A 25360-nucleotide genomic window follows, 5' to 3' on the forward strand; every position below is an offset into this window, starting at 1 on the left:
TGCTTGGCTCCAAAGACAATTGCCCTACCTCCTACACCACACCACCATGAGAAGGATGTGAAATTAAATATCAGGAAGTTATTTGTTTCGTTTATTTGAACCACACCACCTCCAACCTGAAAATGCTTTCAATAAGACCATTAAGTAAAGATCTGTGTGCGGTCTGCACGTACACGTGCCTGCATACAGCCCCGTCTGACCCACAGCCCCTATAAATACATTACATGCATGTTGCAAGACATTGACATTTGCCATGCCAAACGGCAATTCTCAATTCCCATTTCTCATTAATGCTGCTCTATTGGGAGAGGACATTGACTTCCTCTCCAGTCAGCCAGAAGGAAACTATTAAAATTGTAAAAACAAAGTCTGTACAGATGTCACAGTTTGAGGTGAAAACAGCCCCCCCCCTTTGGATATGTGAACATAAGACACTTGGACAACTGGCCTCAGAAAATGATTTAGCTGCATGAGGATCCTGTGAAAGAGGTAGTGCCATACTCTAGCAGCACTTTAAATGCTGACTGCCATAAATCTACACTGAAGAAGACAAAGATGACATGATGACACGAAAGGGGCGAAGCTTCTATTTTAACTGCACTTAGTAGGCATCTTAAGTAATATATTGAATTTCTGAATGCATGCTTGGCGTTTGCTTATAAAATTGAAGGATGGCACAAATCGACTGGGGGAGTTGGAATTTCAGATGAAAAACAAAAACAGCTATGTCGTGACTACAAGGACAGCAAAGAAATGCCTGCAAAAATTAAATGTAAGGATGCAGAGAGTTTTTGATTTCTTAAGACTGATTTGATAATCGATCAAAATGAAGAGCAGTTTGAAATATTAAAAAGTGTCTGACAGGATTGGAGATGGAGGCTGGTGGTGCCTCTTTGAAGAATCTTTATTTGAGCTTAACCAGATGGCCCATCTTCTCCAGTGACGTTTTGACTGTTAGGCAGCTGTGGAAATCAGTTGGTTGCATCCCTTTGTTTTCAATGCAGTCAAATATGCCTTTCAAATCTGGCTGCCCTAAACTCCCCTTACTTTCTTGAAGTTGTCAGGAATCAGGCTCCGCATCTACATCCGAGCAAAATGTTAATGTAATCATCACATTTTGTGGCGACTACAGTCATCTCATGAAGATTCTAACGGATTTGGTATAGTGCTTTTTCATAGTATTTCTAGCTTTGGCAGAAAAAAAGTTTCTATTATTTTTCACAACCCTTCATCACACACACACACACTTCATTTGGCAGGAAGCCAATCTCTGGCCAGAGGCCATTACTATAAGCAGCTTGTCCACAATGGCGTACTGAGCTCCTGGTTTTATGCTTGTGGTCCCAAATAAAAAAAGAAGAAAAACAAAATCCCATTGATTAAAAAAAAACAAACAAAAAAAAAATAAAATAAATTTAATGAGAGATTCATTATAGGTAGCAACTGGTGCCCAAACAAAAAGTTACATCATTTGGCATTTGGATATGATAGGCACTGTTTATTTATATATTTGGGGGGGTTAACTGTCTGCTTGACAAAGATACATGGTGACAGATAAAAACGAACCAAACAAAGCCTTGACAACCCCAAACTGGATGTTATTTTATGATAAGATAGGGCCACAAACGGATCCATGCGCAACAGTTAGCACTTATTGACTATCCATGGGCAGACGACTAACTGTACTGAAACATTCGTTCATTAAAGAAATGTAAACAAGTGTCAAACCTCTCCAAATAGGGTCCATTGTTACTGTCAAAGTTCCCCAATGTCAATCATTGTTCTGAAGGGTTTTCAATGCCCCCATTTTTATTTTGACACTGCATGTTTCAGTTTTCAGGTTTCAGTCAAGCAAACATGCCACACCTTTATCTGTGAACTATTACTTAACTCTGGATTGTCTAACACAGACACAAACAATAAAGTAATTAGTATTATACTTCTTGACGTAGGAGACATGATGGAGAAGATGTGGCACTAATGAGAACGTCATACCAATCAACAATTCTTGCATGAGTCTCCGAAACAAAAAAAAGAGAAAAAAAACATTTGTGCCAAAAGGAAGAGGGAGTTTCCATTGGATGTCACCTTAACCCCATGTTCTGGCCCTTCAGTTGTTAAAGAAACAATGTCCTGACAATCAATGAGAAGGAAATATGTCATTATCCTGCTGCCTGTCTTTTCAGTTAATTCCTCGGTCATATTGAATAAAGGGCTGGCTGATGAACTAGGGTCTATCATATCCCCTTTTCACCTCCTCTTTGCCAGGCTATTCATGGGTGTAAACAACTTTGTCTAAAGAGGTGGCAAGTCAAGCTTTTCTCTTTCATGACTCACTTTACCCTGATCTAATCATCACACGAATATCATCGAAACAGGAAAGTTACGACTAATGCTTCTTCCTGCTGCCAGCAAATAAAAATAAATCCAGCCTTTTTGTTCGACTGTAGTAACGGTTGACTCATGGAACCTGCTATGACTCAAATAAAACGGATGGCCATAAACGCCCAGTGGTGAATTACTGCTTGTGTTCCATCAGCTGTTCAGAGAAAACAAAGCTAACGCTCTGGTGCGCTCCTCTTCTTGCTTGAAGGACAGCAGAGTCACAAATAGCACAGACACATGATATGAATGGATACACGCCATTTCGCCCTAACCTAGAGGCACTGCTTGTCAGATAGAAGAGTGATCCATACCTACACAAAACCACCCATAGCTGTCACCTCATTCATTATCTATATAGCCAATTCTGCACTCGGGGTCGCTGGACCATCTCTCACCAGTCAACGGTGGGGCAACGTATAGACACAAAGTACAATTCACTTTCTCATTCAGACATCTGGGCAATTTAGGATTTCCACAACACCAAATGCATGTTTTTGGACTGTGGGAGGAGAACATGTCAAGTCCACAAAGGAAAGCAATCTGCTGGAATCTAACCAGGGACCTCACCGCAGCCCTGCCTCCCTACTGGGACTACTAAAAAGATCCACCCATGACTTATGATATGAAATTAATCACTAAATAGCAGTTTATCTAGCACGTACATACACTCCACATGTCCGTGCGCGAACACACACACACACACACACACACACACACACACACACACACACACACACACACACACACACACACACACACACACACACACACACACATTGTCAAAGCCCCGGGTTTTTCACGCGTGTGCGTTAGCATTCCGGGTTAACCACGGTGAACGCGTGGGACAAAAAAAAAAATAGAAAATAAAAAAAAAACACATTCCCCATTCATGAAGCCGAATGGGACGAGTCGGTTTTTTTATGAACCGATGAGAGTTTTATTCACCGAAATAAAGTAAAAGTCGGGGGGACGTTTGTCGTCGTCGAGTCTAAAAATAGCAGTGAACCCCAGTTTCAAACGATTCCAACAGCTTAAGCTAGTTCGAGTTGAGCCTCAGTCCGCACACCCGTTTGGCGGTAACTTCGAGTCAGTTAAGGGAGCCCGCCGTGTCCGGAGATATAGTAAATAATGAAATAAAATAAAAACAACAACAACGAGCCGAGGTTGTCAGTCACATATCGCGCTACGAACTTCAATTGACCGTGAACGCACCGCGGCTCGAACCGTTAACTTCACGTTCGGGGTGTTGAACGTAAACACCCCGAAAGTTAATCATCGGACGCGAACGGCGAAGGGTGAGCGAAGAGAGAGAGAGAGAAAGAGAGAGAAAGATCTAGAGGGATAAGTCCTCCTACCTTCTCATCAGAGAATGATGGATCCGATCTGGTTCCTCGGAGCTTCTGCGTCCCGAATGACGTACTGCCTTCTCTGGCTCCTCCTGGAAACTAACTCTCCTCTAGTACCTCTATAGAAGTGACCCTGCAATTTCAAAACCACAGGTTTGTCTTTATCTGCAGTCTCCCATCTTAAGATACACACTCTTAATGCATGTATATGACCTTACAAACACACACACACACACACACGTATGCAAACACAGTACATATCCTGAAAAGTCAGGTGAACTGAATGATAGAAAATAAGTCATTTTCATCCTTTAATAATGTATATGTGATGCCTGAATTAGATGTTTCATTCATAATGGGATGATGGTGTGAAAGCACAGTTCAACAAGTATGAATGAAAACATTTTTATGTCTGTGGACAAAAGTATTGGGGACAAAACTCTTTCTCATTCAGTTTAGATATTTCATTCACACTTTTTGCTAGTTTTCCAAAATCAGGCACTCAGCGCTGCAATTTCATTTAGAACACAAGAGAAAGAAAGGGGTCTTAACGCTGGATTGTGTCATAGGATGCCATCTCGGTTTATTCATTCATTATTCATACCACTTATCTTGCACTCATTCACACATCTGGACAGTTTTGGGTCTTCAATGCATGTTTTTGGAATGTGGGAGAAAACCCATGCAAGGAGAACTGCACACCTAAATCTTCACTATTGGAATCAAACCAGGGACCTTCTTGCTTTTTTAAGAAGTGCCAACAGTTGCGCCACCATGCCGGCCAGATGCCGTTTTTGTAATATTTGATATTCTTCCTTGTCTGATGTACTACTGTCTGCTATTAGGAGTCTTATTGAAAAGTGAAAACATTTCAGAGCACAAAAATAAATTCAGCCACGGAGTAAGGGATAACCTTAAGTAAGAGAGCGAGGCTAAAGGAAGACGAAGCACAGAGCTCCTAAAAGGAAACTGCAGTTCCATTTTCCTCTCACCTTGTAATCAACACAACAACTTGTCACCAGGAGCTTTTCTTTAATGTCTTTAAATGGCTGGGAAGCCGCTTGCGGGTCTTACGTAACCCTCAGTGCTGTGCTAAATGTGGGAGTAAAAAAAAAAAAAAGATCATTTGACAACAAAAACAGCGGCGTTCATTTCTGCTCTTCAAACAATGCTATGTGGACGGGGGCTGAACTTCATCTGACTTGAAGAGGTCCTGGCCCTATTTGGCCACTGTGACTTTGTTTACTAGATTAGACTTGAGTCTAGTTAATAAATGAACAGTCTGATGTCAGAGGGATTTCTTTGCTTCATTGCAGGGCAAATTATAAATTTCCACCACACTACACAGCGGATGGAGCAGTGTGAAGCGCATAGCCATGAGAGTGTGGAGCGGTGGAAATGAACTCTGTCTCTCTGTCTGATGGACAAGTCCCTGTTTAGTGGGTGCCAGTGGAATGTAACAATATGGCTGCAAAAGCTGTGTGGAAGAGAAATGATAATACAGTGTTGTTTTTCAGGGACTTGAACAGGTCACGTCCTTTCACTGTGGGAAAGAATGATGCCAATGATATGGGATGGGCTCCTTTATCATCCACTATGACTGCACCTTTGCAGACAAGGCGTCTTGAAGTTTTCAATCTGGAAGAGCTTGACTGATGACACACAGCCTTGACATCACCCCTGTCCAAAAGAGGGAGGATTTCTCACCCGCTGCCACCGCCTAACAGGAAGAATGTTCTCCTGAATGAATCAACGAAAATCCCCCACAGAAAAATCCCAATGTCTTGTAGAAAGCTGAAAAAAGCAGAACAACATAATATCATAGGCAAATATTCATGTATAAGGACTTCGAATGGGATGCCATTAAAAAAAAAACAACACAACTTGCATTATTCAGGCTCTTCTCAGTGATGATGATTAAAAAATATTAAAAGACATGACACGACTTTGATATCAAGCTCAGGTGCTGTTCTGACTGCCTCAGTCCTTGTAGGCTCGTAATCGCTTTTTGTGTTGGATTTTTTTTTTATCTTCCTGTGTTTGGCTTGCTGTTTATATAGTCTTAAATGGCCCATAATGGCCTCAGGGGAGCACAAGCCAGTGTCTTTCTGAGTCGATCCCAAGCCTGGAAAAATGCAGAGGGTGGCATCAGGAAGGGCATCCGGCCTAAAATCTGCTCCAAAACCAAATATGCAAATCTAATCTACAAATCTGGTACCAGATTGGGCGAGGCCTGGGTCAACCACAACTGCCATTGGTGCCGATAACCTACAGGGTACGAGTTGAAATTGGGCTAGTGTGGGTCGCAGAAAGAAAGGAGGAAGGCACGAGACAGAAGAGGAAACGTAGTGAAAGAGGACATGAAGTTAGTTGGTGTGAGACGGTAGTGAGTTAGATGGAAGAGATTGATTCGCTGTGGCAATCCCTGAAGGGAGTAGCCAAAAGGAAAAGAAGTAATGGTGATATTGTAGAATTAGAAATACTATTATCCATGTGTTTTATCAGGACACCTGAGGAGGAGCATTCGGGTCGCATACGGCTTGAGAACCACGGGTGGAAAACATGACAGCTGGTACGAAGGGAATATAAAGCACTACCCTGGATAAGTCAGCTTATTCATGATTCATGCTGAGACAAAGTGTTTGTCAAACAATCAAAGACATTACATGTATTTAGATGTCGACAGACTACGCACAACGTGTTAAACTGACATATCTTTTTAAAAAACAATGAGTAGATTGTCAGAGTATTGCTCATTCAACGGTGCTGCTGTGTCTGCAATTGTTTGCCATAATTCAACGCAGTCTTGTTATGAATATGTAAAAAGGAGAAAGGTCAGAGTAAAGACATTTTTAACATCCTCCTCTCCTGCATTTAGGGGGGAGCTTGTTTTCCCAAGTGTCTGCAAGAAGTGCAGTCTAATTCCATCATAACATGGGTCAGTCTGAACCACAGCGCTGCTGAGGCGTTGTTTATGACTGTTGTGTGCTGCGTGGGGACAAACCAAGCGTTGGTCTTGGCTGTTTGCTTATATAGTAGGTACGTAGTCGTCCACACCCTGCCTTCCCCGTCTAAAAAAAGCATCCTGAGGTTTTAGACAGGAACTATCTGTGACGGATTCTGTCTTTTTCATAAATAAAAGACAGCCAAAAACAAGGTCAGGACTGAGTGTATACATTAGTGCCTCTTTCTGCTGATACGAATCTATGATGTATGCACCTTTTTTTTTCTTTTAATTTCATGTCTCTTTACATTAAACTTTCTCTGTTCCTGTGAGTCATTTGAGAGGTCTGCACGACTGAGTTCACAGCCATAAATCATATCTTCACTGGGTTTTTCCAAAGTTCTGAGGGGAAATACAAGAGACATTTACACACCCGCTGAGGCACTGAGAGTGGGTGAAACCAGAGGAGACTAGTACCTCCCTACGTCTAGACTCACACAGAAGCTAGACATTTAAACAGAAATGTGAGAGAGATGACTTAGAGGACAGAAAAAAAAACAACATAAAAATCATTTTAGACTGTAGCTCAGCGTGTGCATTTTATGGGGGGTGTTTGTAGTGTATCATATATTAATCAGCCTCCTTGTTTTGAGAATACAAAAACAGAACATGCCCCAAAGGAAATGAAACCCATATACATCTTTCTATTGTTCAAAATGAATATTATGACACTGATCCCTACACTTCCGCCTGAACCCCCTCCCATACACTTCCCTCCTACCATTTTTGATGCATGTAATCTGATGAGCAAAAAAACATCCTGCTCTGTCTAATTCAAGAATATCCTGTGAAAGCTGTGGAATAGGAGTCAACCCACAGAGAGGAGGAGGGTATGACAAGAATTAACTGGAAGTGGCTTTCTGACCACATACTGAGATTTGAGCGAACCGATTTGGGAAACAGAATTCCAATGGATGGCCTCTTCAACCCCTGAGTTGTTCTGGAGACATGGAAGGGGTGAAGTGAATTCCTTTTGAGATTAGAATTTTAAGTTATGGTCGTGTTTTGAGGAATTAATCCTTGGATTGGAGCCACATAGACGAGCAAAGAATAACTCACTGGGGAGGTCCATATGAATGAAATCTTTCTGAACTTCTCAAAGATGCTGTAAATGGGGTACATATTCGAGCATGGAAGCAGAATGGATGAAAACTGATAATGGATGATTTGAGCCGGACCACTATGGGATAAATGTCTTTTGGAGAAGACCCCTTAATTGTAAATGTACAAAGACAAGATTTTCAAACAGGATTGTTTTTTTAAATATTTCACTGCAAAGACTTTCTGCCAAACACAATTCTGGCAAACAAAATTCATCTCAAAATGAAGATCCAAATGCAGATCTGCTGAAACAAGTGTAGTATCCAGAACGTTGTTCTGGCCAAACTTAAGTTTTAGGTTTTTAAGAGAAAAAGCCTTGGTTAAAAGAGGTTTATGTTTGATAAGCTTTGACATTTAAAACTAAAAATACATTTGTCTCCAGTGAAAAATGTCTGATTGTTGCACAGTGTTTACGTGTGTTGTCAAAGTCTCATATTGCATGGAACATTTTTTATTGTTCACAAAAATAAAGATACAACTTCATAATTGACATCAGTGCTGATTCTTTGCACTACTGGTATCATCGTTCATTGTGTAATGTCAAAAACAAAAGTTCAGATGTCGATGACATTTCAAGTAAATCTGCAGATGTCAGTGTCCCAAGTAAACTATTTGATTCTTGATACAAGAACATCCTCAAATAAATATCTTATTTGAGCAACTGATAGGTTTGACCATTTTGCATCCAAGTAGCCCTGCAGATGTTCTGATCTTTTATACACATTTTGCTTACCCAGCCCATGTGAATAGTTTGTAATTTCAAAGAGGAATCCTGGTGCATGATTAATTTTGTTAATTATTAATGGTGATGTCTGTATACATGCAAGATTTCCATAGGTCCTCATTCCTGCACAAGACGTACACATCGAATCACGTGTCAAAATGTGTAATTTACACGTGTGTGTGTGTAGGAGTGTGAGTGAGTACATGTTCTCAGATAAGATTTCATATGTCGCAATGTACATGACATCACCTGTTCAATGAATTCAAGGATCTGTTTAGGAAGTTGACAGTCACAGCTGCTTGGGAAGCTGTTCTTACATCAGTTATGCAGTCAGCAAAAACAGCTAACACGCTATTGGGATTTTAGCGACATTGTTTTAAAAGACAATCCTTATCAGTTCTAATCATGGTGTTTTCTTATTTATCTTATCACAGGCTGCCACTACTTTTAACCAGTCCTGACACTGATTACGAACAAAAGGAGGTGACTGAGGGTAATCAACAGTATATCTGTCTGAGTATTATGAATGCTTTCCATTTTAACGGATATGGTTCAGTGCAGTCAGACCACATGTTTGAAATACATTAACTATTGTTCTATCTGTTTGTACAAGCATCAGAACATCCACACGCTATCAGCAGCTTGCTTCTGTTGTTTCCTCAACTCTGATTCTTGATTCTCTGTCCTGAGGCCACCTGTTGAAACCATCAGATAATCAGGAGTGCTCTTTAAGATAACAAATAAAGCATTTAAAAAGAAATCTAGGAAAAGGAAATAAGTACATATATATTAATTAATATCATAATTAATTAGCATTCTCTCTCTTTGTTAAGTAATGCTGCATTAGTATTTACTGTGCTCTAAGTATCATAACTAAATATATATTTGCTATACTTTTTGTTTAAACTTCATATTTATTAAACTTCATATTTTGTCTGTTCTGCCTAGTATGTCCTCTACTATTTGATTTGCTTTGCATTACCATTTGACTTTGTCAAGCATGTTACGAAAACTGCAAAATCACTACTTATTATCGTAATAGGCTGTTAACTGTTACTTCATTCGTTGCAAGAGGCTGAGTCTTTGAGATGCTGTTGAAAACATTAATTTAAATCTGACTTTCTCGTGTACCAGCAGTTAAATTCCCAAGCACATTGCATGAAAAATGAACTTCATTTGTTGGCAAATGTCAGTACCAAATGATTACTCCCTTAACTGCACAGAAAAATTATCTTTGAATTTCAGTCCAGTTTCCAAACTAATCATGACACGGCATTACAATAAGCAAGGGACAGGTAATCTCAACCACGAAAATATAAGAGAATACCTCCAGCACAGAGGGAGAAACAATATAAAAACAACTGCCATAGCATAGGAAATTTTCCACACCCCAAGCTAGTCTCAGTTTCTCTAAATACCTGCTAACCTCAAGATAAATCACTGAAAAAAAAAATGCACCCCATTTCACACTTATGCTGATGACACTTGAACTGTTTGAGCTGAATGAAAGCAAGTGTTAATTTAAATCATATATTTTTGGACATTGCAGGCTATTTTCCTGTAGAGACTGATATCACCCCTATCCTGGCCTGAGAAATAGATAATTTTAACAGTTCCTTGTTTCTTCAAGAAGCCCTAAATAACATGGCTTCCTCCCATGTAACAAGTCTTCAAACCATAATTGCTATTTCACCCATGTAATCAATTATTATCCCACCTACCATTAAATCTGACCACTTCTTAACTTACAAGCACTCGAATCCTCCTAATGTGGTGTGCAACGATACCCGTTTGTGTTTGTTTTTCCTCTGCATTGCGGCATGTCTTTTTCTGTTTTATTGAAATGTTTACTTTAAACAAAACGGGTTTAACAAATTTCCCTGCAAATAAATTGTAACTGATCTACCGACTTAATGACACTTTTTTTGTTGTCTCTGTGAATGTCATACTAGTGATTTTGAGAAATATAATGTAGAGAAATATTATAAATAAATGCAGACACTTTCACAGAGGGATGAGTAAACTGAGACCACCATTCTCAGTTCATGAATGAATTAAAACTGACCTAAAGCTATTGACCAAAATGTGCATATACTGACTGACTGTAACGACGAGATATGGGATCAATCTGCTCAGGGCCTTTCAATGCTCTCTATTATCTATATATAGAAGCTGTGTGATAAGAATAATAATTAAAAAAATAATAACATTCTCCTTTCAAGTAATTTGACAATGGACTGGAGCAGTGTAACACACATGTGATGAATGAACCACATCTGTGATACTCATGGTGATGGTGCTGTGTGGGACATGTGAGGGGCCTGTTAAATGACTGTTTCCAATTTTCTGCTCAGCACAATATTTTAAATCACCAAATTATTTTGGTTCTTAAAAAATCTGGGCAATCTTAAATTCATTGTGCTGCACATGAAACATATGATCACATTAATCCAACTGCACTCTGCATCTGAACTTGTGCTCTAAATATAGACGTGTGTAACATAATTCAAGGTGAAACTGACCGAAACCTGGCTGTTGGTGATATTCAACAGTGACATATTGTTGGTGAGATATAATTCTCAACCAAACCATTCATTTCCCAGAACAGCAACACAATGAATTTATTGTATTACAAAAGAACACATTCAGACAGAATTTGAAAACCTGCCACGGTTTGTTGGATTCATTGAATGGCTTGACTATTTTCTGGAATTTCTTAATTGTAATTTATGTGTGAAAAAAACAGGCAGTGGGGTTTAATGGGAATCTACATCTAACAATACTCCCAAAGTCCAGTTGTTGTTTTTTTCAATTAGATTTTTTGGCTGTTGTTCAGTACTGACTAGTGTCAGTACAGAAAAGTGTGTGTGTGCTCTCTGAACACAGGGTGTTGTGACACATCTAGTGCAATTACAGGAAAGGAGCATGCCTACTTCCTGTCTGCATGCTACCACTCAGAACTGCCGCTGGCTAGCCCCTGTGGTGAATGAAGACGCAACTCATGCATCGGCCTTCTCATACCAGTGCAAAGCCTCTCCATCACCAAGACTCCTGGCAGGCCTCCTCATAGCATACATGGTAACTAGGGCCTTGCAGCCCCACGCTACCTTGGCAGAAGATCTGGGAGCAGCACTGGGCCCCATAGATACAGAGAGCAGGCTCACCCTAATGGGTACTTCCTGGCACTTATCAACCTCTGCCCCAGTGGCTTGTGGGTGAGCCTGGGAGGACTAAAGGCTAAGGGAGCATACCCCAACAGAAAAGCATTGTGCTGGTGGCACACGATAAGCAGTACTCGTGAAAACTGGAGCTCCGGCAGCCCCCCTGCAACTGCTTGAGTACTGGTTGTCTTGGGCCCTCCTTCTCAACAGATTACGCCCTCTGGCAGTGAAGAAGTGCGGCTGGGACATGCGCACCCCCAGTGGCACTCTAAATAATCTCCCTGCACAGGTATCCAACTCTGCCTTGGTGACTTAGAAGTCTGGTGGCAGGAGCAGGTCTGAATGCATTGGAAGCTCCTAGTCAGAACTCTGTACACCAGCAGCACAGGGCTATCTATGGTCGTTAGCAGCTGGGGTTGAGTGGCAGCTGCTTCCGGCAGACCCCTGTGTTTAAGCAGCCCTATTTAGGAGCCACACTACTTACCCCGATTGGGGAGGGGTCTAGAAAAGGTGGCCAAAAATTGTCCACTCAGATCATCCTAGATAGGGAACCACACCTATCGGGACATTCCATCCAGCGGTCGAAATAAACAGAAGGAAATAATCCCTCTCAAACAGGCTACATGGAACATATGGACCCTCCTGGACACTCCTGATTGAGTCAGTGACAGGTCACAGAGGATTGCACTCATTGCAACAGAAAGGCTTATGTCACTAAGGATCCCTCTGGCCAAGAAACACAACCATGCTCGAGTAAAAGTATGCATCACACAGTTCTGTACTCAACAACCCAACATCAGCTGCACTCCGGCAGAAGTGGCTGAGAGACCTGCAGTCAAAACTGCATGCCCTTCAGAATGAGTGATCGACATCAAAGGCCAATGAGATATCATAATATGCCAAATAACAACGATATGCACAACTTTTATGATGCAGTGAAAACATCTGCAGCCCAAGAAACTGCTTCGTTTCTCTTGAAGGCTTCTGGTGATTAGCATCGACACTTTTCCCCACTCATTCAAACCTGATTGAACCTGTCTCTTCACCCCTTTCCCACACTCTCCGTTACTCTGGATCGTTGACCACAAGTACTTGACATCCTCCAAGTTCTTGATCTCCACTCCCTGTAGCCTCACCATTCTACCCGAGGTTCCTCTCATTCACACAGGTATACTCTGTCTTGCTGCGACAAACTTTCATTCCTCTCCTTTTCAGCAAATACCTCCATCTCTCTAGATTTTCTTCAACCCGTTCCCTGCTCTCACTACAGATCACAATGGCATCTGCAAACATCATGGTCCATGGAGATTCCTGTCTAACCTCATCTGTCAGCCTGTCTATCACCAACAAAAACAAGAAGGGCCTCAGAGCTGATCCCTGATGGAGTCCCTTTTCCACCTTGAACTTCTCTGTTACCCCTACAGCACATCTTGAACTTCTCTGTTACCCTTACGGTACAGTCTCACAGCGAGCATACATGTCTTGCACCAGTCTAACATACTTCTCTGCCACTCCAGATTTCCTCATACAATACAGAGCTCCTCTCTTGGCACCCTGTCATATGCTTTTTCTAGGTCTACAAAAACACAATGCAGCTCCCTCTGGCCTCCTCTGTACTTCTCCATTAGCATTCTCAAATCAAATACTACATCTGTAGTACTCTTTCTAGGCATGAAGCCGTACTACTGTTCACAAATGCTGACTTCTGCGCTACTTCTCCGCTACTTTTTCCCATAACATCATTGTATGGCTTATCAACTTTATCCCTCTAGTTGCCGCAATTCTGCACATCCCCCTAATCTTAAAAATGGACACCATCACACTTAGTCTCCATTCTTCAGCTCTTGTTTAATAATCTAGTCGCGAACTGTACTGCAGCCTCCCTTAAACACATCCACACCTCCACAGGTATATCATCAGGACCAACTGCCTTTCCACTCTTCATCCTCCTCAACGCCTTCCTCACTTCACTTTTATTACTCTCTGCTACTTTGTGGCCATCAATAGTCACCTCTTCTACCCTTGCTTCACTTTCATTTTCTACTATCATCAGCTGTTCAAAGTACTATTTCCATCTTCCCGTCACTCTTCCAGCATCTGTCAATACCTTTCTTATAAGTTACCCTATGTTCCTGTCTTCTGGAAAAAAGTGTTCACTACAGCCATTTCCATCCTTTTTGCAAAATCTACCGCCACCTGACCCTCTGCGTTCCTATCCTGTATACCAAGTCTGCCCATCACTTCTTCATCCCCCCTACTGCCTTCATCAACATGCCCATTAAAGTCTGCACCAGTTACCACTCTCTCGTGTCAGGGGATATTCTGCATCCATTCATCTACCTCATTCCAGAACTTCTCCTTCTCCTCAAACTCACATCCCACCTGCAGGACATAGCCACTAACAACATTGAACATCACAACTTCAATTTCCAGTTTCAGACTCATTTGTCTATGAGATGACATTCTTTTCACCTCCAGAACATTCCTAACAAACTCCTCCTTCAAGATAACTCCTACTCCATTTCTCTTCTTGTCAGTACCATAATAGTACAACTTAAAGCCTGCTCCTAAGCTTCTAGCCTTACTACCTTTCCACCTGGTCTCCAGGACACACAGTATATCCACTTTCCTTCTCTGCATCATATTGACCAACTCTCTACCTTTCCTTTCACAGTCCCGATATTCAAGGTCCCTACTCTCAGTCCCAGACTCTTGCCTTTCCTCCTGCCTTTTCTCATTATTTTAAGTAATTTTAAATTGTTTTTTGTAATACAGTCTCAAGATTTATCCAATAATGCTCCAAAAATATTTACTTTCAAAATGAATTCCTATGTCCAGGAAGGAGTTCATTTGATACACTGAGTTTACCGGAGGACCTTTACCCAGAAGAAAATCTAGATGCATTAGGAAGTACAGAATATCCTGATTATCCTGAGAGCAGTTTCTTTTCATACCCACTATGAGGCATTTGTGATTTGCACGGTGTTTCATCAACATTGATGAATAGTTTGTCTGATAAAACCAGTGGCACAAAAATTAAAAGATTTGAGGTTTCACTGCTTGCGCAGTTTGTTGTTTTAAAAAGATATGGGCATCCAGCCTAAAACTGTTTTAGGGCTGACTTCCAGTTCCAAAAGGGAGTGAAATACATTCTCCAGCTGAAAACATTTCATTACCAAATGGCATACATTTCGGATACTGCGAAGCCACCGTAAAGGGTAATTCACTGCTGAGCTCAGTGTTTCTTGGAAATCTTACTTTGCTGTTCCAGAAACAGGGTGTGAATATGGTGATCTTCCAGAAAAACAACTTTTTACAAAAGTGTCATCACTGGCACATGTCCAGTTATTTTCCTATAAAACTGCCAAACACAATTTTCCAATTAATTCAAGCTGTGTCCTTGAAGAGATTATATAATCTTACCTAGCGGTGTGTTGAACGAACCGGACCGGAATCTCTGATTGAGCCCTGTGTGTGAATGAGAAATGCTTTGCTTTTAAATCCTGGCTTGTTTTCTAATAGAAAGTTAAAAAGGCCACATTCCAAAAGTTTTACAAATGAGTTATCTCTAGCAATGTTATTGCTAAATAAAATATATGAATAAATACTACAGGGACATTCATCGAGGTTGGCAAAAAACTTTGAGAATATCTACCACAACAAATCCAGCAGTACACAGTACTCCCCCTTGTGGTTAGGGAAGTTCGGATGGGAAGGGCGGGGGCGTTGAGTTCTTAACAAAACTACTAAAAGGGAACCTGAAGAGCTCTGCAAGGATCAGTCACTACTTTGCGTGTGTGAGCTGACCAAAGCTTTGGACTAACATTGACTTTACTGGTCTGTGGCGCCATCACAGACTGTTGGTTACCAATACATATATTACTCTTTTGAAGACATAGATGAGGGTGGAAAAAAAACAAACTAAAAAAAAAAACCATAATACATCAGACTTGTGTTTGTTGTACCACTTGCTTTACTACTTTCTAGCTGTTTTTAGAGGTGGATTAAATATTAATCATCTTATTTTGTCTGTTTACTACAAAGTGGTCCATGATGGTGCTGGCTAGACATTGAAACTACATACAAGGCTGGGGACCACCTGCAATGCCTCAACACACCACCAGGGGGACTCGAACCACAAGGTTCCACAAGACTAAGCACTGTGCGGTTTCAGGGAAGGAACTTAACTTGCACTTTGTTTTTACTTTTCCCATCGACTTGCAAGATCAAGTGCTGGTTCCTGATACTGTTCTATTCAAGATTCTTGAAACCAACATAGAACTCTGGGCAATGTTCCCAACAATTAAGAGCAGGACTGTTGCATCATCCGTGGTGGGCTTTGCAAAGGGCACAATAGAACCGAGGCTTAACCAAGGCAGTAAACAAACAAGTCATAATTGAAGGTTGAATTTTCCAAGCAGACGACTAAACACCCTTTTCATCCTTCTTCTCTTCTATGGTACCCTCGATGTTACTCTACATTGTTAAAATCTGTTATCAATTAAACTGGTTCCTAACCAGCTCTATGTTTATCGACATATTGGCACTCCCTGCTTTGTGAAAAGACCAGTGACCTTTGAAAGTCAAGATACCGTTTAGCAGGAAACTGGGCTATTACTTAAAACTACTATAATTTCCAGATTATTGAGCGCACTTGTCTATAACCCGCAGGTGTCCCTGTTGTAACATGAGATATTTACACAGAGACATCATTTTTTTACTTTTAATTAAAAACATACCGGTACCCTCCACAAATATACTGCTCAAAAAAATAAAGGGAACACTTGAACAACACAATGTAACTCCAAGTCAATCACACTTCTGTGAAATCATAGTGTCCACTCAGGAAGCAACACAGATTCATTTTGACTTGTTTTACGGACATTACATCAAAGTTGGATCAGCCAGGAGTTTGTTTCTACACTTTAATTTTGAGTGTGATTCTTATCCAGACCTCCATGGGTTGATACAATTGATTTCCATTGATCATTTATGTGTGATTTTGTTGTCAGCACATTCAACTGTGTAAAGAGCAAAGTATTTCATAAGAATATTTCATTCATTTAGATCTAGGATGTGTTTTTTAAGTGTTCCCTTTATTTTTTTGAGCAGTGTATATACTGGAAATGTTTTTTTTTTCCCAAACAGTGCCAGTATAAGGCTGATGAAAAAAATAATAATTTTATAATATTAATAATAAATAATACAAGGAAAAGTCCATCCATCCATCCATTTTCTAACCCCGTTTTGCCCTACTCCAGCTGATCACTATCTTTGTCTTCCTCCTGTGCACTAAAACCAATAAAGTCGTCTTCTTAAGTGTCAGAATTGAACAGCCTCTGAATTTTACAGTAATTTCATTGGGCTGATGTGACGAGGCTAAATGTTTTGGCAGTATGAAGCTCATAAGCCCCCCCTCAAAAAAATCCATCATATAATAATATAATTGTTTAAGTTGCAGTGTTCAAAGCAAGTAGCTGCTTATAGTCCGGAAATTATGGTATCATAAAAGCCACAGCAATTGGTCAGGATTCCAAAACGATTTAGAATCCAAGATACGCAGATAACACAACTGACAGATCTGACACTCAAGCCTTGCATTGGATAATGAAATGGCTGGGAATGCGTGGTACAGCATTTTGGCTCTACAAGACTATTGGACACGTGTCAAGTCAATCCAGTAATGAAGAGTTTGCATCAGTATGTACTAAAAATTGAGGCATTTCACAAGAAGACAAATGAGGAAAATTGCTAAGAGTTTATTTTAGAAAAGAAAGACAAGGAGCGCAGAGCAGCCAGCCGTTAAGGGCAGAGTGAGAGCAAAGCAAAACAGGACTGCTGTGATTCTGGATCATTGAATAACATCAGAGACCTAGCTGGAGGATGGGGGAAAGGGGGTTTGGGAAATGGCTGTGCCAATATAATCCAGTGAATTAATTTGGATTCATTATATGAGTTCAATCCAAATTATTGCATGGGATGAATCTGAAAACTATTTCAGAACAAGGGCTTGCCTCATTTATTATTAGATATGCCACATATTAATCTTTAGCTGATTGATTACAGCAGCCCGAGGAAATATGACCTTCCTCAGTTTACATGCAATGGGGAAAAAAAAACTTTGCAATGTTTCAAAGCAAACACATCCAGACATTATCAAACCCACCGTGAGTTGATGTGCTGTCGTGCATGGCGACAGCCGGACTTTTGTTTAAACGACTGTGATTTTTAGCTGAGCGAGGTCTATTCTCAGACCTCTCGTGCTGCCCCCTGCCGTGTGTGTGTGTGAGAGAGAGAAACTATAGTCTAACACTTTCATCTGCTGTGACGCCTGATCTCAGACAGAAAATAAGTCCTAAGCTCTGATCAAAAGAAACCACAGGGTCAGGTGTCAGCATCCTCTGCAGCTATCACAACATGCACACTCATCATTTACACAAGACGTTGCAAGTCTTAATATAGGCCGCTTGAAATGCGCAAATGCATTACATTGTTTGACATTGCACCAGCTGGCACCCTGGAGCTTTACATCGTTCACATCATAGCAGCACACTGCGACTTTCGGTCATCTTTGACCATGGGGGGAGGCGGGATTGTGCTTTAATTTCGACATCAAATCACATTACCAAATATTCCACAATGATAACAGGTAAAAGTATTCAAGGTCGATGCGCAAACATCTTCCCTCTGGTCTTTGCCGTTTTATCAGGTTTTGTTGGCAGTTTGTCCCGTCTGAGCCATGAGAAGGAGAAAAACTTACCCTCACACAAAAGCTGTGTAACGCCCACGCATCAGAGCAGCATGTCGGGTCGCAGACAGCAAAGCTCACACAGGCTTGGTCTCTCTCTCTCCCCCTGTTTTCACTCTCTCTCCACTCTCCCTCAAAGGTCCGCATTCATGCAGTTTGGCAGCCAGAGTGAAAGAGAAACGGGGGGGGGAGATGGGCTGCCGGGACTGAAAAAAAAAGTACTGGTGGATCACACCCCTCTGGATAAAATAATTACAGAGTAAACACACATATAGAAATGTCACCCGTAGCAAATCCGGCAGCAGCGTCACTCTATTTTTCCAGTCGCTTACTCATTCAGTCAAAGGTCAGTCATGTGGCTGAAAAACACGGATATCTTGTGACATAACATTTAGTTTCTGAAAAGTAGGCGCTGTCATCCAACTACCAGAAAAAAGATTGCCTGAGAATGAACATAATTCTTACAAATGCAGGAGCATGAACTGCACGAACGCATCACTTTGTCGGAGTTCAACCTCAAGGATGAGGTCATGAGTGGTGTTTCACAACTGTAAAATTAATAAATAAAAATATTAAGGTGATCGGATAACATTTCTGGTTTGATTGTAAACTCCACTTGACGTTTGCTGCCCATAGAGGAGTCTAACTCCACTATCTCACATAAATGGAGGCAGTCCCTCTACTCCATCTCTACATGCACATTAAAAGTCCCCTTAGAAATTGAGGATTTATTGGTCCTATGTGGGATGTTGGTGGGCTGGTGAAAGACTAGCTGGCCCCGGTATGCACACAGGGAGCATGGCATTCCTGCGGATTGTCGAGTGCTTGTCAAATTCTTTGCAGGGGTTTATGGATACAAAATTAGTAATTTTCAAAAACGCAAAAGGAACGCAGTGATAACAGGACCTGCCTGAAAATCCCACAGTTTTACATGATTGAATTCCACCAACCATAAACCTCTTCTCGCACTTGTTCAGGCACGTAGGGACAATTTGAAACAAGGCACCCACACGGTCTAGTTAGCGACTACAACAGACAGTATAATACCAGTAAAAAAAGAAAATTGAGCAATGAATTCAAGGACGCCAAACCGTCAGGAAAATTAGCAATTTGCTGGTACTTGTACTGTACAAGTCACTAACCATTACTGAGCTCCCTTAAGAGTACATATGAGGGGACATGGTTACTAAGGATTATGGAATGCTTTCTGGTGATCCCAAGTCTATAGGCATGGTTGCATAACCAGATTAGGTCAAGTTGGTTTGGGGTTTTGGGGTCACCAAGGGCTGATTAGCTCTTTAGCTTTACAAGCTACAATCTGAATAGCCTGACGCCGCAGATTCCTGAAAGAGTTCCTGTTGTGTGTGGGAGATTTTAAGGACACCTGGAAGGGATCCAATTTTTTTCACTCGATGATCCTTTGAATAAATGCCAGAATCTGCCATGAATAGATAAAAACCTGGAGGATAAAACTATTCAAATCAAATGTATACACATATACTATAGATCAGCTATTGCAACGATCCCCCTTGACACTTGAATGGTGCAAAAGCTTCAGCAACGATTCCTCAAAGGGGCCACACTGATGAGCTTAAGTTTCAATGGCAGCCATCTGCAAGTCTTTTTCCACAATTTCCTCTCAGAATTAAGTTAATATGAATTTAATTCATTTTGCCTATCAAGACACTTTTTAATGTCTTTTGCAAAAAGGCAGCAAGCTGACTGCTCGCCCTCCACCCCCAATTTATTCTGTGCATGCAGCTTTTATTGAACTGCAGTGATTGTGTGCAGGGACAACTTGGCATAATTTGCAATGAAGATAGCACCACCTGCTGGTGACTCAGTTCCTCACACCGTGAACAAATCACACAGGGTAAACTCAATAAACCAAATTTAATTGGTCCTGGACTTTTTCCTTCGCTAATTAAACCAGGTCATGGCCAGGCTCTTCTTAATGAGTGGGATGGAGTCAGTTTTTAGGCATATGTCCAATCATGACCACCCAAAATAAAGGAGCAAAAATACCATGCCCCAAAATACCTGGATTTTTCTCCCTTCTTTTACTGGTTGTCTGAGTGTCTGACAGAGTCTAGTAACAAAAAAATTGTAAATGTGGCTGCTATTCCATGAAAGTGAGAATGCTGCCCTACAACATCCATCTATACATATAGCTGGGTTGTAGCCAAACATATTATTATCATTATCATCATTATTATTTTACCGATGCAGCAAAGAGAAAATTTAACCATTGATATCTTTGTTACCTTCTGTTTTGTGTGAGAAATAAAAACAGAGTGTCTCAATGAAGGGTACCATCTTTAGCCAAAATAGTGTGCCTTTACTGGAAGAATGCACATTTCTCTAAGGTTAGTACAAAGGATCTTGTTCCCAGCACAGGCTATAAGACAGTCAATGAGGGGGGAAAAAGGGAACATTAAAAAAAAAAAAAAAAAACATTTGTCTTGGCTTTCAGTTAACAGCTCAGTACTTTTGGCACAGCGGGGGTAAATAAACAAAACATATAAATTGCCTCTATTTCCTTTCAATCTCAATGAATTTTATTTTATTTTTAAACAGCAGTTCCTCTGAATAAGTTGATAATGCTGCTGTCACCCGCTTCATTTTAAACTGAAAAAAAAACAAAAAAATAAAAATGGACAAACATCAAAATGAATCTGTCAATTGTTAGATTTCGTTTTGAACTGTGCCATAGTTGAAAATCAAAAAAGGAGTTAAAATTCTTTGCCTGGAGGCAGGAGAGGACCAAGAATTGTAATGTGGACCTATTAATCTCTAACACAATAATAACTTGAACTTTTCTGCCATTTTTTAGTTTTTGTCAGACGTGAAATAAGCTGTATTTATTTGAAATAGTCAGTGGGAGAGGGCATTAAAATAACATTTCTCTTTGCACTCAAGTTTACAGCTCAGTACTTTTGGCACAGTGGGGGTAAATAAACAAAATGTAAATTTCCTCCATCTTCTCTCGGTCTTGATTTTCTATTTTCAGCCCAATTCAGATGAGACGGGCTAGTTTCAAAAGTGAGGGCTTGGACCCCTGGGAGGGACATGAGGCACTGAGATGCCTCATGTTCAACAATTTCCTGGAATCAAAAATATTCTTAAACTCTAAATATTGAAGGCCAATTACTTTAAAATAAGAATACATGTTTTCCCCCTCTTCTTTAAAAACCCAATCCACCAAAAAATAGCAGATTATTGACCGCCACTGATTCTGATATTTCAAAAAATAATACTTTGGTGTGTTGTAACAATTCCAGAAGTACCCTATTTAATGATTTTTTAAGTTCTATTTTTTTTTTCTAATTTTTTTTTTAAACAGTCATTTCTTGACAAAATCCACATGCGATATTCTTCCTGAAAAACCTAGTTCTCTGAAAGTTGATTTGGAAAGAGAAATTGAGGGATTTATTAAAATATTTAATGCATTAAAGAAACAAATAGCAAGTGTTGACAATTTAAATCAAAGAATCAAAGATAGTTTCATGACTTTTATGACTAAGTCTATTTTAAATGTTAGGTGATTCCGAAAAATCCTCCCTTAACAAGTCAGGTGTATAACAAACCAACTTTGGGAAGCTGTGAGGTTCAGAACAAATAAACTGATGCACGCTGTAGTCCGATACCCCTTTTATATCTGTCAAAGAAGACTTTAAAAATGGTATTTAAGGGTCATAACTCAATATGAGAGGACCTCTGAGAGCTGGTTCCTTTCCTTTGTGCAGAAGTAGTTAAAGCGACACATTCATTCCATGCACTTATGGGAAGAGCTAATATTCTTCGACAAAACTGAGGATTTGTGGGAATTCATGGATCGTTACACTTCTCAACTGCAAATAGCTCAGGGGGGATGAAAAGTTATTCAGGATTTCTGAGCATGAGTTCCTAAATGATATTTGAGGTGTACGCTCTGTAGGAATCCTCGGCCGCAGACGTCACAGCGGTGCGGTCTCTCCCCTGTGTGGCTCCGCATGTGCTTCCTCAGATGTCCACTGTGAGTGAAGCTTTTACAGCAGTACGAGCAGCAGAACGGTTTCTCTCCAGTGTGTATCCTCATGTGTATCTTTAGATCCCCTTTGCGGCTGCACTCCTTCCCGCAGACGTGGCAGCGGTGTAGTTTTACCCCCGTGTGGCTGGTCATATGTTCAGAGAGAGCGGTTGTGCTGCTGCACTGCTTGCCACAAACGTGACAAGACTTGGAGCGCCTATGAGACTTCAGGTGAACGCGAAGGCGCTCTGTGGACTCCAAGGTCTTTCCACACACAGCGCAGAGGACACCTGCATCATTTGAATGCAGCTGAAATGCATGATTAATCAAGTGATGATTGGTAGGGAAAGATTTTTCACACAAATAGCAGTTGTAGTCGGGTGTCACAGAATGAAATAATTCAGTTAAAACAGTGGCCTGACTTTGCTCTGTCTGCGTTTGCTCAGAAGCAGCGAAACTTTCCACAGGTCTTTGTCTCTCTCTGTCATCGTGGCCATTTTCATTTTGTACTGAGGCACAAGATGACAGCGTAGAGGTGACGGAAAGCATCAAGTGTGCAGTTTTCGTTTCCTTCTGCTTTTGACACTGCTTCTCAATTTCATTGTTCTGGGGTTCCAAAGACGGTTTTGTGTCTTCTTGGTCACTCGGGCACCAAGCAGTAGAATGAGGCATATATGAGACATTGTCATTCTTTAATTCTTGAACCTGATTTGTGTCCTGCTGAACACTCCAGAGCCCCTGATCTTCTTCCTTAATGGGCCGGGGCTCTGATTCCTTCTGACTGCTTCTCGGGCAAGGCTCCTGCTCAGGGGGAGTTTCCTCTTCATATGCTGGTGATTGAGAGAAGTCTGGAGAAAAAAAACGAAGGAGGTTTTTAAATTTGAAGTTTCTTGTTTTGTAACTGTTGACCGAGTTTATCACTGCAAAGATGAGAGGTGGCTGTCACTGTACACCCAATGAGGTCCATTGACTCAAGCCATTAACCCCCCACATTCTTTCAGAAATACCATAAATTGATAAATCCAAGAGGACATCAGTATCCAATAAGAAAACACACTTTCCCTCTTAGATATTTCTAGCCAGTGAGTAAACTAAAATAAACTCGTTTGAAATCATTGCTGCCTGATGTGAATTTCAATGATCGAAACACGCACATGAATAGTGGCTCTATATGGCAATTTGGCCGTATTGATAAATTACATGACTATACATATATTAGTTTGTCGAATAAACTGTTAATGCATATTTTCGTTTGAAAGCAGCACCCCTTGAATAGCCGACAGACTTTTGAAGACTTACACACAGAAAGTCCTTGCGTCTGACCTGAACCTTTTTCTTCAATGCACAAGTTTGAAGACACAAGTGGGAGGCAAGGGGGAACTACCGACTAGTGCTGATATTTCAATGACAAATGTTCAGATATAAAAAATAACCAATATTTGTAATAAGCAGCTAAAACGCGTAACGCATATCTTTGTATCTCGGGGGCCTCGTTAAACGCTCATCAAATATCAGATCGATTACATGTAACGTTACCATAAAAAAACTTATCAAATCCTCATGTTTTTAAAATCAAAATGTTTTCCAATCTCTCGAACAGGGGGTAGAATGGAAGAATAAGAACGACACTCACCAGTTTTCTGGTTTGAAACCAAATCTAGCAGCAGACCTCGGAGGCGTTGGATCTCCCTCTCGGAGCTGGAAGCTTCTTCTTCGTATTTGGCTATCGTTCTTTCAAAAACCCCGAATATCTCCTCGGCGGCCGCGGTCAAACGCTCGTTAACGAAAGCCTTAAGGAGCAGAGGGGTAGACATTACGAGATAACTGATAATATTGGCAATTATACTGAGGTGAATGACCCTGGGTTTATTTCCGGCGGTGCTAGTGTCCAGCTAACAGCTACGGAAGTGACAAACAACAAACTACTAAAAGCGTTTAGGTATTAAGACTATTACTGCCCCCTAGTGGACACAAGGGATAATAAAAAAGAAAACAATGAGAGACAATGATCTACGACAATAAGCTGTGAACGAGACAACGGAGAACTCAAGATAACGAAAATTCTTCAAAATTCGTATTTTATTATGAGTTTACAACATCCCAAAAGAAAATACCCCCCCATGGTGCACCCTGCTACAAACATCAAATGACTCTGAGGTGTTGGCCACTTAAGTTTCTCATAATGCCTTGTATACCGCTTTGGTTTAAAAAACAAAAGTGGCTTCTTGTTGAGTTTTGAAGTGGGGGAGAAAACTATAAGTGACACGTAATCACCGAGGGGCTCAACGCTAGAAAATAAAGTGGTAAAAAAAGGATGATTTGTCCAGACTAAAACAGGTTGTCAGGATGCCAATCTATGTATAGAATTTTTTTATGTTTTAAGTCTCTGGCGAGTAATACTGATAGTAGTAAACTATTTCAACAACATCAAGTTGACGAATTAAAAAGTAACCAATAATTCACGATTCTTTCAAAATTATCAGATTAAAAAGACGTAAAAAATGCAATTATACAACACACGAAATATATGAAAGAATCAAAAAAAAAAGATCTGTCATCTTATCAGAATATTATTTAAGACAAAGCAAATTATCTTATCATTTGACAGGCAAGGTTTTAGGGAAATCTTTCAATATAGATCCAAAGGCATGAGAAATAATCAGTTTCAATCAAAATAATCAACAAATGAGAAAACCACACAATGGGCACTACATTTAGCCCGAGAAGTGTCAGCACCAGATTGTTTGGGTCTTCGACTCCCCCAGGGAGAAACGAAAAGTTTTCGGAAAGATACTCCCCTGAGCCTCCCCTGGCACTATGACTGAAATGATGACGCGTACTGAATACTCCATAAGTGATCATTTCCATTAAGACCAGATGCC

General features: G+C 40.6%; 2 protein-coding genes across 5 annotated transcripts in view; both read right to left on the bottom strand.

Moving 5' to 3' along the window:
* LOC147236692 (equilibrative nucleoside transporter 1-like) overlaps positions 1-18594 on the bottom strand; it is a 33992-nt gene extending 15398 nt beyond the window's left edge. Inside the window, exons 1-5 of one of the 4 annotated variants that reach the window (XM_086172463.1) lie at positions 18482-18518; positions 15145-15189; positions 5439-5525; positions 4724-4823; positions 3741-3864 (exon numbers count right to left, since the gene is read on the bottom strand). The gene's annotated coding sequence lies outside the window, so the exon portion shown is untranslated. Of the gene's footprint in view, positions 1-3740; positions 3865-4723; positions 4824-5337; positions 5354-5438; positions 5526-15144; positions 15190-18481 lie in introns of those variants that run through there. The other 3 variants (XM_086172454.1, XM_086172446.1, XM_086172471.1) reach the window with 3 other exon arrangements.
* A 3173-nt stretch (positions 18595-21767) lies between these two features.
* On the bottom strand, positions 21768-24372 carry LOC147236693 (uncharacterized). Its single transcript, XM_086172408.1, has 2 exons — positions 24112-24372; positions 21768-23326 (listed from the first exon to the last, which is right to left on the bottom strand). Exons 1-2 carry the CDS (start codon positions 24290-24292, stop codon positions 22353-22355), a joined length of 1155 nt encoding a protein of 384 aa, XP_086028534.1. The 5' UTR covers positions 24293-24372; the 3' UTR covers positions 21768-22352.
* Positions 24373-25360: the final 988 nt, after the last annotated feature.

The sequence above is a fragment of the Fistularia commersonii genome, chromosome 2 (assembly GCF_037954325.1).
Source record: "Fistularia commersonii isolate RoL2024-O1a breed Wild chromosome 2, RoL_Fcom_v1.0, whole genome shotgun sequence".
Taxonomy (NCBI): Eukaryota; Metazoa; Chordata; class Actinopteri; order Syngnathiformes; family Fistulariidae; genus Fistularia; species Fistularia commersonii.